This window comes from Ctenocephalides felis, unplaced genomic scaffold, assembly GCF_003426905.1.
Source record: "Ctenocephalides felis isolate EL2017-DRISC unplaced genomic scaffold, ASM342690v1 CF-g0.4_SCAFFOLD_03573, whole genome shotgun sequence".
NCBI lineage: Eukaryota > Metazoa > Arthropoda > Insecta > Siphonaptera > Pulicidae > Ctenocephalides > Ctenocephalides felis.
In genome coordinates, this window is record NW_020539727.1 from 22,006,683 (window position 1) to 22,023,393 (window position 16,711).

General features: G+C 25.5%; 1 protein-coding gene across 2 annotated transcripts in view; it reads left to right on the forward strand.

The window, feature by feature from the left end:
• The window catches only part of LOC113389007 (decaprenyl-diphosphate synthase subunit 1-like), a 226,872-nt gene that overhangs the window by 157,636 nt on the left and 52,525 nt on the right, over positions 1-16,711 (forward strand). The window contains exons 1-2 of one of the 2 annotated variants that reach the window (XM_026626040.1): positions 12,358-12,603; positions 12,924-13,057. The exons of the other annotated variant lie outside the window; for it this stretch is intronic. Coding sequence (XP_026481825.1) covers positions 12,460-12,603; positions 12,924-13,057 — 278 coding nt within the window. The 5' untranslated portion in view covers positions 12,358-12,459. Of the gene's footprint in view, positions 1-12,357; positions 12,604-12,923; positions 13,058-16,711 lie in introns of those variants that run through there. 2 annotated transcript variants of the gene reach the window in all.

Sequence of the window (16,711 nt, forward strand, 5' to 3'; positions counted from 1 at the left end):
TTTTTGATGTTCAACAACTTGAGGACTTTTCTCGATATCTTGATTAATATAACTAAAACTTATTCTAAAACATATAAACTATTATATAATATTATTGAAAAGCCAATAAAATAGCCTACAAATCTGTATATAAGTGTATACAAATTTTAGGGCAAAATTTTTATAAAAAACTTGACAAAATTTTGAGAAAAATCCTTGTCAAACGAAAAAAATTGTAACTGACGCAATCAGCCGTACCTATATCTTTTTTATAACACTAATTTATAATTTTAGAGTTTTTTACCATTTAGTTTAATTTAACATAAAATCATTTAATAACACATAAGCTATTATATATTTTTGGAAATTCATTACAAATCTGTATATAAAAGTTTATAACTTTTGATACAAAATTATTGAAAAGAACTTAAACAAAATAAAACAATTTTTTCCTCTTAATATAGACTTTTTTTGCTTCAAAATTTAAGGGAATTTTATGACATCTAGTTAAATTTTTCAAAAAATTATTTAATAACATATAAACTATTATATATTTTTGGAAAGCTAAGAAAATTATCTGCAAATCTGCATATAAAATTTTATATCATTTAAAACAAAGTTATTATAGAAAAAATACTCAAAACTGACAAAAACTACATTCGTTCTTGTAACCATTACTATTGTTTTAATTTCACAAATATTTTCTGCAACTTGAGGACTCTCTTCGATATCTGGATTAATTTAACTAACAACTTATTTAAAAACATATAAACTATTATATATTATTGTAAAGTCAATACAATTGCCTACAGATCTGTATATAAAAGTTTATAAATTTTAATACAACATTTTGAGAAAAAACCTTGTCAAACGAAAAAATCGTAACTGATGCAATATCTTTTTTTACAACACTAATTTATAATTTTAGAGCGTTTTAAACATTTAGTTTAGTTTAACGAAAAATCGTTTAATAACATTTAAGCTAATATATAGAAGAAAATTTGACAATATTCGACAAATTTATACAAAATTAAATAATCTACAACAATGTCTTTCACCATGCCCTAGGGCAACTCGGTGTACTCATATTTTACGAACAAAAACTGTGTTTATCCACATTGCACAATTTAATTTTTTATTCATTTGCATTTCTCATTTCTGTTTCAAAGTTGCATAACTTTTTTTTCGTCTATCAACAAAAATCAGGCCAAGACGTTTCGGAGTCATAATTAATAAATTAAACTTAAAGTTCTCAATAAAATTTTCCACAAGGCGAATTATTTTGATTTGATTTGATACACATGCAAGATTCTTGGGTTTTTTTCGTTGTTGTTTCTAAAAATGACATTGTGCCTGTTACATATTAAAATAACAACAACAAATATAATTTGGATAATTGAAAGTAAAAGCAAAAGCATTGAAAACGACAGCAAAATTATAATGACATAATTCTTGATGTTTTTTTTTTGGGCAATGGTCATTATGAGTATGAAATTGTTGTTTAGAAATACATTTCGTGTGTTGAAGAAATTATTCGTGTAATTAAAACAATAGTAATTGTTACAAGAACGAACGTTGTTGTTTTTTTTTTAAAAAAGTCAAGTCAATTTTTTATAATAATTTTGTATTAAATGATATAAATCTTTATAAACAGATTTGTAGATCATTTCTTTAGCTTTTCAAAAATATTAGGTTGTCAAATATCTCCCTTCCGCTTTTTTGCTCTTGGTTTATAATACAAAAAGGCGGAAGGGAGATATTTGACAACCTTATATATAATAGTTTATATGCTACTAAATAGTTTTTTGGAAAATTTAACTAGATGCCATAAAATGCCCTTAAATTTTGATGTAAGAAAAGTCTATATTAAGAAGAAAAAATTGTTTTATTTTGTTTAAGTTTTTTTCAATAATTTTGTATCAAAAGTTATAAACTTTTATATACAGATTTGTAGTGAATTTTTTTAGCTTTCCAAAAATATATAATAGTTTATATGTTATTAAATTATTTTTTGGAAAATTCAACTAGATGTCATAAAATACGGGTATTTATTTGATGCAAGAAAAGTCTATATTAAGAAGAAAAAATTGTTTTATTTTGTTTAAGTTTTTTTCAATAATTTTGTGTCAAAAGTTATTAACTTTTATATACAGATTTGTAGTGAATTTTCTTATCTTTCTAAAAATATATAATAGTTCATATGTTATTAAATTATTTTTTGGAAAATTCAACTAGATGTCATAAAATACGGGTATTTATTTGATGCAAGAAAAGTCTATATTAAGAAGAAAAAATTGTTTTATTTTGTTTAAGTTTTTTTCAATAATTTTGTGTCAAAAGTTATTAACTTTTATATACAGATTTGTAGTGAATTTTCTTATCTTTCTAAAAATATATAATAGTTCATATGTTATTAAATATTTTTTTGGAAAATTTAACTAGATAGAATGCCCTTAAATTTTGATGCAAGAAAAGTCTATATTAAGAACAAAAAAATGTTTTATTTTGTTTAAGTTTTTTTCAATAATTTTGTATCAAAATTTATGAACTTTTATATACAGATTTGCAGTGAATTTTCTTAGCTTTCTAAAAATATATAATAGCTTACATGTTATTAAATGATTTTTTGTTGAATTACACTAAATGTTAAAAAACGCTCTAAAATTATAAATTTGTGTTATAAAAAATATATACGTAGGGCTGATTGCGTGGTGTTACAATTTTTTTCGTTTGACAAGGTTTTTTTCTCAAAATTTTGTATAAAAAGTTATTAACTTTTATATACAGATTTGTAGGCAATTCCATTGGCTTTCCAATAATATATAATGGTTTATTTGTTTTTAAATAAGTTTTAGTTATATTAATCCAAAATTCGAAAAAAGTCCTTAAGTTCTTGAACATCAAAAACAAGATAAATTTTTGCATAATTTTTGCATGATTTTTGTCAATTTTTTTCTAAAAATTCTGCCTTAAAGTTTGTAATTTTTTATAAACAGATTTGTAGGCAATTTCATTGGCTTTCCAATAGTATATAATAGTTGATATGTTTTTGAATAAGTTTTTGTTATATTAATCCATATATCGAAAAAAGACCTCAAGATGTTGAACATCAAAAACAAGATGAATTTTTGCATGATATTTGTCAAGTATTTTTTTTAAATTAAATAATATAAATTAATTTTTTTGTATGAAGTTATAAACATTTATATACAGATTCATAGGCAATTTATTAGCTTTGCAAAAATATTTAATAGTTAAATATTAAATAGTTTTTTTGTCAAATTAACCTAAATGTCGAGAAATGTACTCCAAATTTTATACATGAAATTTTGTCTTCAAGTTTATTTTTTAAGTTAATAAATATTTATACTATTAGACAATATTAAAGATAATTAATTTTCTACAAATTTCTCAAATATACTATGAATATTAAAAAAACGTGTCATAAGTTATTTATTTATTTATTTATTTATGAAATATTTAATAAAAAAGTGCACAAAATTTTCCGTATCTGGTTCCGTAAATGGTTCCGTATCATTAATAAAATTGCAAGTTACATAACATTTCTCACATTGCATTATTTTTTGCAACAATCTTTTGAATTTGTTGTAACATAATAAATCATATTTATAAATTATCTAATTTTTTAACAAGGTTATTGCTGAATTACAAAATCATTGAAAACTTCCGTAACAAAGTAGATGAATCATAATTTAGATTTAATTTGAAGATTCCTTTTCAAAAAATAATTACTCAAATTTGTTGTCAGTACTCTTCACAAAAAAGACTTTTCTTGTTTTTGTTTTAGTTTTACATTTTTTACTATTTTATAAACAATTCCACGTTTTTATAAACAATTTATATACAATGTGAATATTAAAATATGTAAATTTAACATCCTCCTACGCAAATAAAAATCAGGTCATTGCTTTAATTAATTAATTAACAACAAATAGAAAAAACACATCGAAAAAAATAACAAATAAATCACAGAAGTCGTAAATGAATATTTAGTTGTATTAATTATTTATAAAAAAATATGTTGCGTAATTTACTATTTTGCAAATTTGCATTCGATTCAGTTGCACATCACTAGCATACAAATTTACTAGGAAAACTAGTGATGGGAATACTAATTTTGAAATACGATTAAAATTGTGCAGTTTTATTACTACAATTCTAGTCCTTGGGTAAATATTTATTGTGATAAATGAAATATTGATTAAATTAGCCATCTGTACTATTTATAGTATGTTTATTTTGTATCACATATAGTAAAATGAGTGTGAAATAGGACTTTGAAATTTTAACCACTTTTTAAAAGATTAAAGTTTGACTACGATTTTAGAGTATACCGAGTTGCTTGAGGGTACTATGATGTTAATAAATATTGTGTAGAATTTCATTTTGTACAAATTTGTCAAATATTGTATTCAATTTGGACGAATTGTTTAAAAGTTACAAGATATAAATAAATGAGCGACGAATTTGTTACTCAGGAGGATGAATTTGTTGCTCAGGGGGATGAATTACTGTCTAAGTTTGATTACGATTTTAAAGTATACCGAGTTGTTCTAGGGCATTTTGATGTTAGTAAATATTGTTTAGAATTGAATTTTGTACAAATTTGCCGAATATTTCAAATACTTAAGACGAATGGTTCAAAAGTTACAATAGATTAACATTAAAATAAATAAATGTTTAAAGAGTTTAATTTGTTTATCGTCTAGCAAATATTTACTACAATATAAAGTAATAATAATAATTAATATAATTTGAATAACATTGAAAATCCTTGAACAATAAATTATGAATTATTTTAAACATACTAAATTATTTTGTTATTTTTAACTTCTATATGATATTTTTATAAATATTTTGAATAACTTACAAGTATACCGAGTTGTCCTAGGGCATTTTGATGTTAGTAAATATTGTCCAGAATCAATTTTGTACAAATTTGTCAAATGTTGCATTTAATTTAGACGAATTGTTTATAAGTTACAAGAGATGTTATAAATAAATGTTTAGGAAGTATTAAAAAGTATTCACTACAATAATAATTATATTAAATATAATTTTAAGGAAATCGAAAATCCTTGAAAAACTTATATTTTAACAACAAATTATAAATTATCTAAAGTAATATAACAATTCTTTTTGTTATTTTTAACTTCTTTAGAACAAATATTATGAACGATTTACATATATAATTTTAAGCAATAAAAATAATCATCAATTTGTATAAAATTATTGATATAACGTTTTTTATCGAATAGTTTGTTAAAAATAAATAAATTAAATAATTAGAGAGCGATATACAACAAATTTTTATGATCATTTTTATCAATGAATGGCACTACAAAAATATATTTGTTTAAAAAAAATCAATAGTAAAATAAGATGTTCTACAGAAATTTTGCTTATACAGTTTTATACTTAATTTTATCTAAAATAATCTTTTCTAATACATTTTTTTTTTTATCTCAATTAATAAAAAAGTTTTCTTAACAAAAACTAAAAAAAGTGCACCATCAAATCTAATAATAGTTATATAATATTAATATCGCATTAGTTGTGTTTAAGTGCTTTCAGAAATTTGGTGACATGTTTTACAAAAATTTTAATTATACAGTTTTTTAACAAATTTTATCTACATTATACTTTCCTAATATAAAAAAATGTTATCTCGATTAATAAAAAAGTTTTCTTAACAAAAACTAAAAAAGTGCACCATCATATCTAATAAATTTTTCAATATGAAAATTATTTTTGACGAAAAGGTCAAACAGTTTGATACTAAAATAATAATTTATAGATGAATATATATATATATATATATATATATATTTATATATATATATATTTACATATATATATATATATATATATATATATATATATATATAAATTAATTTTTATATCTTTAACCTTTGACTTTAGTGTTTTTATATCTAGTTTCACCTAGTCTTCACAGTTTTTACGTTATTGTTGAATCTTTTTATTTTAAATAATAAAACTGAGAAATTATGCATACAAAAACGATTTGTTTATACGGAACAAACTTGAATTTGAATAAAAAAAATGTTAAAATATTCAAAAAATCCACTTTTACCCGGAAACAGAAACCGTTAATGAATCCGTTACGAAATCTTAGATGATTCTTATTAGATTTGTATCAAAAGACGTAGAAATGAAATTTTTAAATATATATATATATATATATATATATATATATATAATTTAATTTAATTTTTGATATTATCAGTTTGTTTTTCAACCAATTATCAAAGCAAAAAATATGTTTTTATGTTAGAAATCTGCTTGTTAAATAAATTATTTTGTTATGATGCCGAAGGTGAGATTTTTACAAATGCACTTAAGTTTTTGTTAAGAAAACTTTTTTATTGATCGAGATAGACGTTTTTTGTATAAGAAAGGATTAATCTAGATAAAATTTGTTATAAAATTGTATAATTATAATTTTTGTAAGGAATCTCACTACATTTCTGTAAATACTTTAAATTAAGCATTGTGATGATAATATTAAATTAATTATTAGATATGATGGCGCACTTTAGTTTTTGTTAGGAAAACTTTTTTATTAATCGAGATATGAATTTTTGGTATAAGAAAAGATTAATCTAGATAAAATTTGCTATAAATCTGTATAATTAGAATTATTGTGAAATATCTAATAATATGTCTACAACGGCTCAAATACAAACTATCTAAAAAAATGCTATTCATAATATAAACCTTGTTTTGTAACGGAGTATTATTTATAAATTTGCTTCTGATTTTGTTAGAATTAATTTTATTTAAGCAAAATAGATCTAGAAAGTATTACCAATAATTTATGTATTATTTTATCAATGTTCTAAAAAAATCATATAAATTTTATAGTTTATTGTTTTAGTGGATTCTGTAGCAGCTTTTTAGTTCAACTTTTTCCGGTATAAGATGAACATTTGTGGCTTAAAAATAAAATTTTATACATAATTATATAATTAAAATTCTTCTAAGACGTCTGGTAACAATTATATAAATTATCAATTGCAAAAATTGAGAGAAACTGCTCTTCAAAATATTACAATAGAATTGTTATGTGATATGAAATGCAGAACTTTTTTCAGTTTTGTTATAAAAACTTTTTTCCGGATTGTGATAGACAATTATTATGTTAGACAAGTTGAATATAGATACAATTTAGTATAAAACTGTATATTTAATATTTTTGTAAGGCATTTCTATGAATTACTACAAATTTTCGAACACAAACTTTAAAAAAATCATCCATCACTAAAGAAAAACGAAATTTGTAGGTTTTCAACTGAAAATTGAGTTAAAAAATTTATTATTTCTTTTTCTACTTCTCTGGAATCTATTTCTCAAATATTTTAAAACACTTATCTAAATAAGATTTAGAAAAAAAGCTTCTAATCTATGTTGTCAAAATAGAATAACGGTTATTTGGTTTTGGACATGGAATTTAAATGAAATGCATTTTAAAACGAGTTTTAAACACGTAATGTGATGCATTTCTATATAGAGAAATAAATTATGGTATCAATTAGGTCTTTGTTTAAATTTAAAAAATATTTGGACATAATTATTTAAAAAAATTGATTATAAATAATAAATTTTGGAGAAAGAACCAAGATTATTAATATGAAGGATGAGAAGTATTTTTTTCATTTTTAATTTAGGAATATAAAGATTTTTTTAAGTGAATAGAAACAATCAAAGTCACAGATATTTCTATTTATTTATTTTAAAAATATAAACAATTTTATTTACAATTTATATATATAATTCCATATGAGTCACATATTTCACAAACGCGTTCAACTTGATGTAATTACTCTCTTAAATCGTTTTTATATAAAAACTTGTACATTTTACATACATACATATATATAATTATATATATATATATATATATATATTATTAATAGAGTGGCATATTAATTAATAATAGTTGATTTTATAAAAGCAATGCCAACAGATTTGTTTTTGTTGCATATAGAAGGCACAACACAAATGCGACCTTGTTCGAATTAATTTATTTAGAAAAAATATAAAACCAACAGCTAAAATTACTTTTATTACATAAATATAATTTATAGTATTTTATGCTCCTATTGGCAAGTTGCTGTAAGTACTGAAAGTTGGAAAATTCAGGTATTTTACCTGCAAATACAAATTTTCGTGAAGTGCTTTTGTTGGTTACATCATTTATAACTTTGAAATTATTTGTTGTAGGAAATTAGTGTATTTGGGAAATCTGTACTAAATTCAATACTGAAGAATATTGTTTAACATTATATGACCCTACAGCAACTCGGTATAGTCATAAATGATAATTGAAAATAAGGAAAAAAGTTGAAGTAATTAGAACTTAGCCAAAAGTACGTTTTTGCCTATAAGATCGCCTATAACTTTTGAACCGATTTTTGAAAGTTAATGAAATATTCGGGAAATTTGTACGAAATTAAATAATCTACAGCAATGTCTAACACTGCAATGCCCTACAACAACCTGGTATACTCATAAATTATAATCGACATAAGAGAGAAAAAATCGACATAATTTAGCCAGAAGAACATTTTTGTACCTATAACTTTTGAATCGATTTTTGAAAGTTAATGAAATATTCGGCAAATTTGTACAAAATTAAATAATTTACAACTTTTTCTAACACTACAATGCCCTACAACAACTTGGTATACTTATAAATGATAATTGAAAATAAGATGAAAAGTTGAAGTAATTAGAACTTAGCCAAAAGTACATTTTTGCGCGCAAGATTTCTTATAACTTTTGAATAGATTTTTGAAAGTTAATGAAATATTCGGCAAATTTGTTCTAAATTAAATAATCTACAACATTGTCTAACACTACACTGCCCTACAACAACTTGGTATACTCATAAATAATAATTGAAAAAAAGTTGAACTAGTTAGAACTTAGCCAAAAGTACATTTCGCGCAAGATCGCTCATAACTTTGGAACCGATTCTTGAAACTCAATGAAATATTCGGCAAATTTGTATAAAATTGTATAATCTACAACATTGTCTAACATCATGATGCTCTACAACAACTCGGTATACCCAAATCCTGCCTTAGAAAACACAAAAATTATTTCTTCATAAACATACACGTACATTTGTATGTCGTGTGCCTTGCGTCGATACATAGTGTGCAAGTGCATTTCTTCATTTACTTTAAACTTCATAACTTTAAAACTATTTGCGCGATTTTAATAGTTTATATGGCAAATTTGTACTAAATTCAATAATGTGCAATATTGTCTAACATCACAAGCCTCTACAACAATTCGGTATACTCATAATTGGCAATTGAAAGTGACATATATTCGGTGCATCCGCATAAGTGCCTTCAGTCATTATTTTTAATATAACTTTTAAACTAATTGCAGAAACTAAGTAGTGTCTTCAGGAAATTTATGCAAAATTTAATAGTCTATAATATTGTCTAACATCATAGTGCTCTACAGCAACTCTGTATACCCAAAAACGGCCTTAAAAAACTGACAAATTATTTATTCATAAACATATGTCGTCTTGTATTCTGTATCCGGGATATTGACCTGATATCTGGAACACGTTGACCACTACTGCTTTATTTATATATATATATATATATATATATATATATATATATATCAAGAGAGAAGTTTTTATTCAGTTTTCCTTTCGTTCGAATAAATTCCGAACGTTTCGCTATCACTTCAATGCGAATTCACTTTTCGCATTTTAAAGAGACACTTGTTAAAGGCAATTTAAATTTAATGATTTTGTATGTGATTTAAATTGTTTATACATTTTTGTAAATATTAGAAAATAATTTATTAAATTTCTGCTCACGGATAATATACTAAAATTAGAAATGTACCACAAAACTCTAGATTTGGGTAAAGAAATATCTGTTGTGTTCTGTTGGGATTTATGAGTACACCGAGTTGTTGTAGGGTCTTATAGTGTTAGACAATATTGTAGATTATTGAATTTTGTACAAATTTACCAAAGACTGTATTTAAATTCAGCAAATAGTTTTAAAAGTTATAAAACTATACAAATACACATCAATTAATTGCATGACGAATTGTATCCATGAGTATTTGCAGTTTTATGAGTATACCGAGTTGTTGTAGGGCATTATTGTGTTAGACAATGTTTTAGATCATTAAATTTTAAACAAATTTACCAAAGATACTATTAAAATTAAGTAAATAGTTTTAAAGTTATAAATTATTTACTGAACAAATCGCACATTCCCCTGTTTACTATCATAATGTGTATTACTGCCTTGCAGTATATTTCCAAGTTTCTGAAGTGCTTTTTGAGTATACCGAATTCACGTAGAGTCTTGTAATATTAGACAATATTATAGATTATTCAATTTTGTAGAAATTTACCAAAGGTACTAATTAATTTCAGCATATAGTTTAGAAGTTATATATAATATACTAAACAATTGCACTTTTTCCTGTTGAAGAATATTGAATAAATAAATAAAAGTTGGAAAAGAGATTTTTAGGAGAAACCTCTGTCTAATAAATTTGATTACTTTTTCTTACTTTTCTCATAAAAATGAAATAAATGAATAAATGAAATAAAAATAGCGCTAAATAATATTCTAAATCAAATCACAAAAAGTATTTCTGTATCTTCTCTATGATGTCACCATCTATTTTTGACAAAATTTGATGTCCATAGACATTTTTAGTCATTTTAGTAATTTCTCTTACTTTTTCTTAATAAATTCTATTGAATCATCAACATTACAACAAATTCCACACTAAAGTCTTTTATTAATAAAAAAAGAAATCTCTGACCGTGTAGAGGAGGAGCAGTTATGGCAACTTTCATTTTTGGCTTTTATCGTATTAAATTCGGCCAAACTAATACACATAAATAAAATATACACATTTACATACACACACATATGTATATATATATATATATATATATATATATATAAATAATTGTTAAGAACGTCTCTCACATTCATCTCGTTTCGCCCGAGGCATTTTTGCCACATATGGTTATACTTGTACTTTGATCACATTTTTGTGAATATTTCATTTTTGAAGATAAAATTTATCGATTTTAGTATTTGTTGTCATAGTAGACATATTATAGTATGACCTATTTTAATTTCAGAGCTGTAGGATAAATCTAAGGCTCCAAATAAATTTACAAATTTGGATCTTTAAATTCTGTCTTGATACTTGTAAACTTTTAGTGTTTGTTGTATAAGATTTTTAATATTTTTAATTTAAATATAGAGTTCATCAATTTTAGTATTTGTTGTTCCACTAAACATACTAAAAATTAATATATTTAAATCATCGATGTACAATATAAAATAAGCTAAGAACAATAAATTAACATACTATTTGGCAGAAAGAGCATTTGTTTGTTGAATGTTTTTAAACTAATCATGTTATTTGAAAAGTGTTTTTAGCAAAACTATACAAAATTAAATATTCTACAATTTTGTCTAAAACCACAAAACCCAGCAGCAATTCGGTATACTCTAAAATAACCATCAAAAACATGTAATTTAGCAGGTTTTGACATTTTTACATGAAATCCCTTACAACTTTTATACCATTTAATATATAAATGATGTATTTGGAAAATTAAATTATCTACAATATTATGTAGATAATTCAGACAGGACTCTATAACAACTCGGTATACTCATAAAACGTAATAGAAATTGAAAAATATATTTTATGGGTTTGCCTTTGTTAACAATCTTGAGGACATTGTGACGTAACATCTTTTATATCGTCTAAACCATTCGATTAGTATGAATGATGTATTCAACAAATTTGTACAAAATCAACTAGCCAACAATTTTGTCTAACATTACAAGATCTTACAACAACTCGGCATACCTATAAATGATAATTGAAACTTAATAATATTTCCTGCACATTTAGTAATTGACAAAAAAGACAAAAAAAATACATTATTGACTTACAAAATTCACAAAAAAGTACATTTATGCGTACCATCGTGTATAACTTCTAAACCATTTGATTAGTATGAATGATGTATTCGGGACATTTATGCAAAATTAAACAACAAAAAACATTGTCGAACATCACAAAATCCTACAACAACCCGGTATACTCATAAACGCCAATATAAAATACGACATTCATACGAAGCATCGGCAGTACCGTTTTGCGCACCATCCCTTATAACTTCCAAACCCTTCGACTAATCTCAACGATGTATTCCCAAAATTGCTACAAAATTAACCAACCAACAACTCTGTCTAACACTCCAAAGCTCTAAAACAACTCCTTCAACCCCAATTTCTTATTTTCCAGGCGTCGACTTCACCCAACACCAAATCATCTCCAACGAACGAACAACACAAACCAAATTGTCACAGACAACATCAGTTGTCACAGCAACAATCGACATCTCCGACGATGGCCAGAAGACACAGCAGCTCTACAGCTGGACAGCAGCTGCTGAGCAGCCAGCAGCCTGGATCAGCCCTAAGGGATAAACCTATAGACCCTTACATACTGCTGGAGGAGGATCTTAAGGATATTTATGATGATATTAGACAGGTGAGAGGGAAAAGACTTATGATTTTGGTCGGGTCATCTAGTATATATATATATACTAGATAACTCGACAGACGTTCAATATATTCAATATACATTATTACCTAAGTTCATATTTGAAGTCACTTAATTTGTCAAATCCTGTTCTCATGTGCTCTATTCAACCTACGATCAACAAAATTATTGCGGCAAATGGAGAGGAAAAAAGCGTGTGCCCTGCGATTTTTTTTACTGTGCTCCAATTTGCATGATATTTTGGGAATATGCTAATCTTAATCTTATATATATATATACATATATATATATACTTTGTGGTATTTCAGGCTCTGCTAGGATCAACAAATCAACCAGAATTGGACGTAATATCAACATATTACTTCGATGGACAAGGAAAAGCTTTAAGACCAATGGTTGCTATTTTAATGGCCAGAGCTATCAACTATCACATGGGAAACAAGTAAGTAACTAGTTGGTATTGGTATTTAGCCTTGAGGCAAGTTACATGAACTTCCCGATATGTGTAAATAATCGACTTGATCAATAAAAAATGAATTAATTCATTATTGATTAAAAGTATTCCGAGTGGATTCATTACACATAATTGAAAACGAACGACGACGTTAACTCGGAGTATTTTCTAAAAGCAAATTATCAAAAACCAACAATTTTTATAATTGTTCATCAAGACCAAGTACTCTATCGTTATACCAAATAAACCGTCTAATTTTAATTTTAACTAGTGGTGTATGGCATCGTGCCTTAAAGCAAATTGCTGGAACTTCCCGTACCGTAATATTCGAGAAACTGGAGCACTTTTCCAATTTTGTGAGAAAACTATTGAAAAATGTGAAAATGCCGCCAAGCCAAGCGCAGTCTAAGTGAAAATGTCGCGCAGAATTATTTGCAAATGCGTTTAGACTGTGACTATACGGAAGCACTTTATCAATTTTGTGCAAATTAGGCAACTTAGCTATTTTTTTGAAATTGAATTCGAAATGAAATGACGATTGTTAATTGTTCTGGGGATAAATTGATTTATTAACGTCCCGTAGGGTAAGTTATTGTAATGGGCCGAAAATCGAAATTGAAAATTTTTACATTTCTCGACGTTTTAAAGGTTTCTGAACATTTTGGCATACCTCAGAAAAACTGGATGTGTGTGTGCGTGTGTGTGTATGTATGTATGGATACAAATTTCCAAAAACATTCGATTCCTATTGATAGGGAAATGAACTGATTAGTTTTTGGCAAAGGCAGGTCCAGCAGTTACGGAGATAAAGAGCAAAGAGTGCAAAAAATAGAAATCGAGTTTTTGAGAGAACGGAGCATCCGATTTGAATGATCTAAAAAACATTCAATTAGTAATGATTGGGAGAAGTGTTTATTAGTTTTTGGCAAAGGCAGGCCCAGCCATTTTGAAGATACGGAGCTAAATATGTAAAAAATGGCAGTTTTTGAGAGAACTAAGCGTCCGATTTAAATGATTCAAAGAACTTTCTGCTTGTCTTAACAAAATAATTGATTTTGGAAAAAAAATTTGTTAAACCTTTTTTTTTTCTTTTTTTTTGAGTTTTTTGTATATCGAAAATAATTCAGATTTTATTTTTAATTCTGACTATAGTTCTAATATACTTTAAACAAATAATTTCAACTTTGCAATTCAGTTTATATAATTTTTATAAATATTAGACAATGTTACAATATTAATAATAATCTATTTGAAAACATTTAATATTCCTCTAATATTTCGTTACGGTACGGAAAGTTTCAGCAATTTGCCTTAAGGCACGATGCCATCCACCCCACTAATTTATGATTTACATTTGATTTGCTCAGATTTAACAAGATAGCAAAAATAATGAATTTACAGAGTATTTGTAATAATATATTTGAAAACGTTTAAAATTCCTCGAATATTTCAAGACAAGAATATTCCTAGACAAGATTTTTGGAATATATTTTTCAAAAATATGTTTTGACATTTTTTGTAAATAAGTAGAGATGCTTTTTGAAGGTGATTTTAGTATTTTTGGATATTTTAGAATATTGTTCAAATACAAAAAATATAAAACTGCCCAAAAGTTTACTAGTAAAATTATGAAAAATCAAATTATTCACAAGGACCCTGGGCTTTCTCCATGATTTCTCAATAATGATGATTAATATAACTTTAAGTTAAGATTTTTTTCAAAGTGTGTAGAGTGAGTTGGTAGATTTGTGTAAATATGACTTTGCTGAGGTATTGTTTAAATGTAAAAAATATAAAAGTGTCTTAAAATCTCATAGGGAATTTTTAAAAATTCATAGAATCCTGTTTTGAAAAAATTCTAGTATATTATGTTCATGTTCTCGGGCTTGTAGTTCATTTCTGAAGCAATATAAGAATAAAGAGTCTTAGTAAAGATATTAGAAAATTTTATCTAGATTACATTGTCTTCAGACCGAAAAGCTCTATCTTAATCCAAAAAAAAGTTACGTTAAAAAACATGAGTGCATACTTAAAGGCAACATCAAATGGTTTTTGGTATAAAAATCCACTTATATTTTGTTCATATTCTCGGGCTTGTAGTTTATTTACAAAGCTATATAAAAAATATAGTTTCAACAAACTATTTAGGAAATTTTATCTAGATTTTATCACCCTCAGACCAAAATTAACTATCTTGATGCAGAAATAAGTTATATTTGCAAAACCCAAAAATGTACTGTCTAAACCATCAACAATTTTGTGAAAATCATTGAAAAATGCGAAAATGCCGCCAAGCTTAGCGCAGTATAAGTGAAAATGTCGCACAGAATTATTTGCAAATGCGTTTAGACTGTGACTATACGGGAGCACTATTTCAATTTTGTGTAAATTAGGCAACTATTTTTTTTGGAAATTGAATTCGAAATGAAATGACGATTGGAGATAAATTGATTTATGATTTACATTTGATTTGCTCAGATATAACAAGATAGCAAAAATAATGAAAGTTACAGTATTTGTAATAATATAATTGAAAACTTTATAATTTCTCGAATATTTCACTACGGTACGGGGAAGTTCCAGCAATTTGCCTTAAGGCACGATGCCATACACCACTAGATTTCTTTTAAATTTGGAAAGCAACTGCCAAATTGTATAAAGATTTAAATGCACTTCCCAAAACTAGGAGGTGGTCCCCAAATTGTTGTCCACAAAGTTTTCTGTATCATCTTATCATGTTTGTCCCACAATTTGTCAACGTTCAACCCAACCTAGCAATTAATATTTTTATTACCCAGTTTCCTTTCTTGACCATAAGACAGACAAACGTTTCTTTTGTATTTACCAGTATTTACCAAGGTGCGGCCTTTTACCAATATGCGTTTCTTATCGTCACTATATTTGCGCAAATTATTGCGTTTAAAAGTTAAAAGTTAGATGAACAAAGCTTAAAGCAAAGTTTATCCTTGGAATGGAAGATTTCACTTTCGAGATAGTAATAATAGATTTACTAATAACTAGGTAGAGGAAAACACAGAACAAATTTATTTTACCCTGTTTTTAGTGATTTTGCCACTTTACAGATTGTGCTACTGTGCTTAAATTTTCAACACTCGACTTTGAATTCGATATTTCATTCTTAAGCAATAAATATAGAAAATTCGGGACATTTTTTGGTTTTTGTCAAATAACTCAAAAATTTCATATAAAACTACCCCTTTTTAGTTAGACAGGGTGAAACTAGATAAAATTTACAACATTTCCTAGGGAACACTTTTATACACTCCGATATAAAAATTTTGAATAAAACGATTTTGAATTCGATATTTCATTCTTAAGCAATAAATATAGAAAATTCGGGACATTTTTTGGTTTTTGTCAAATAACTCAGAAATTTCATATGAAACCACTCCTTTTTAGTTAGACAGGGTGAAACTAGATAAAATTTACAACTACAAATTTAATAAAAAATCACTAATTTTTTTTTTTTGAAAAAATTTGCACTAATTTGTATTTTTACTGTCTAATAGTTTTGGCCCCAAAAATTGAATTAATTTATAATTCTAGTAGACGAATTAATTATCATTTTAAGACGTGACCTAAAAGGTTAAAGAATTCTTGACGAGCTATTTTTATTATAAA